The 376-nt window shown below is 69.7% G+C and overlaps 1 protein-coding gene across 1 annotated transcript in view; it reads right to left on the bottom strand.

The window, feature by feature from the left end:
* The window catches only part of KPNB1 (karyopherin (importin) beta 1), a 26,236-nt gene extending 25,866 nt beyond the window's left edge, over nt 1-370 (bottom strand). Inside the window, exons 1-2 of the mRNA XM_005861923.2 lie at nt 281-370; nt 118-176 (exon numbers count right to left, since the gene is read on the bottom strand). Coding sequence (XP_005861985.1) covers nt 118-176; nt 281-320 — 99 coding nt within the window. The 5' untranslated portion in view covers nt 321-370. The remainder of the gene's footprint in view (nt 1-117; nt 177-280) is intronic.
* Between the last annotated feature and the right edge of the window lie 6 nt (nt 371-376).

The raw sequence follows: 376 nt of genomic DNA, 5'->3' as shown, positions 1-376 counted from the left end.
AGGGGGACGGGATGGGGTGGGGTGGGGTCCCGAGGCCTGGGCCTCCGGGAGGGCGGGAAGGCCCGCACGCAGGGGATGAGGAGACAGAGGGATGGGGGCCGGCGGGATGGCACGCACCAGGTTTTCCACGGCCGCACGCTCCAGGAACTTCTGCGCCGCTTCCAGTTCCAGCCGATCTGGGGGGGAAGGAAAGTGGGAAAGGGGACAGGGTCAGAGGAGCTAGGGCTCCCCTTCCCCCCACCCAATCACCTCAGCCCGACCCCCGGCCCCCGCGTCCTACCCGGAGACACGGTCTTCTCGAGGATGGTGATCAGCTCCATGGCGGAGGTGGCAGCGGCTACTCCTCCTAAGACGACGGTCCGGCCTCTGGGGCGGC

Source organism: Myotis brandtii, unplaced genomic scaffold (genome assembly GCF_000412655.1).
Source record: "Myotis brandtii unplaced genomic scaffold, ASM41265v1 scaffold157, whole genome shotgun sequence".
NCBI classification, from domain to species: domain Eukaryota; kingdom Metazoa; phylum Chordata; class Mammalia; order Chiroptera; family Vespertilionidae; genus Myotis; species Myotis brandtii.
This window is presented reverse-complemented; position numbering and strand designations above follow the sequence as displayed.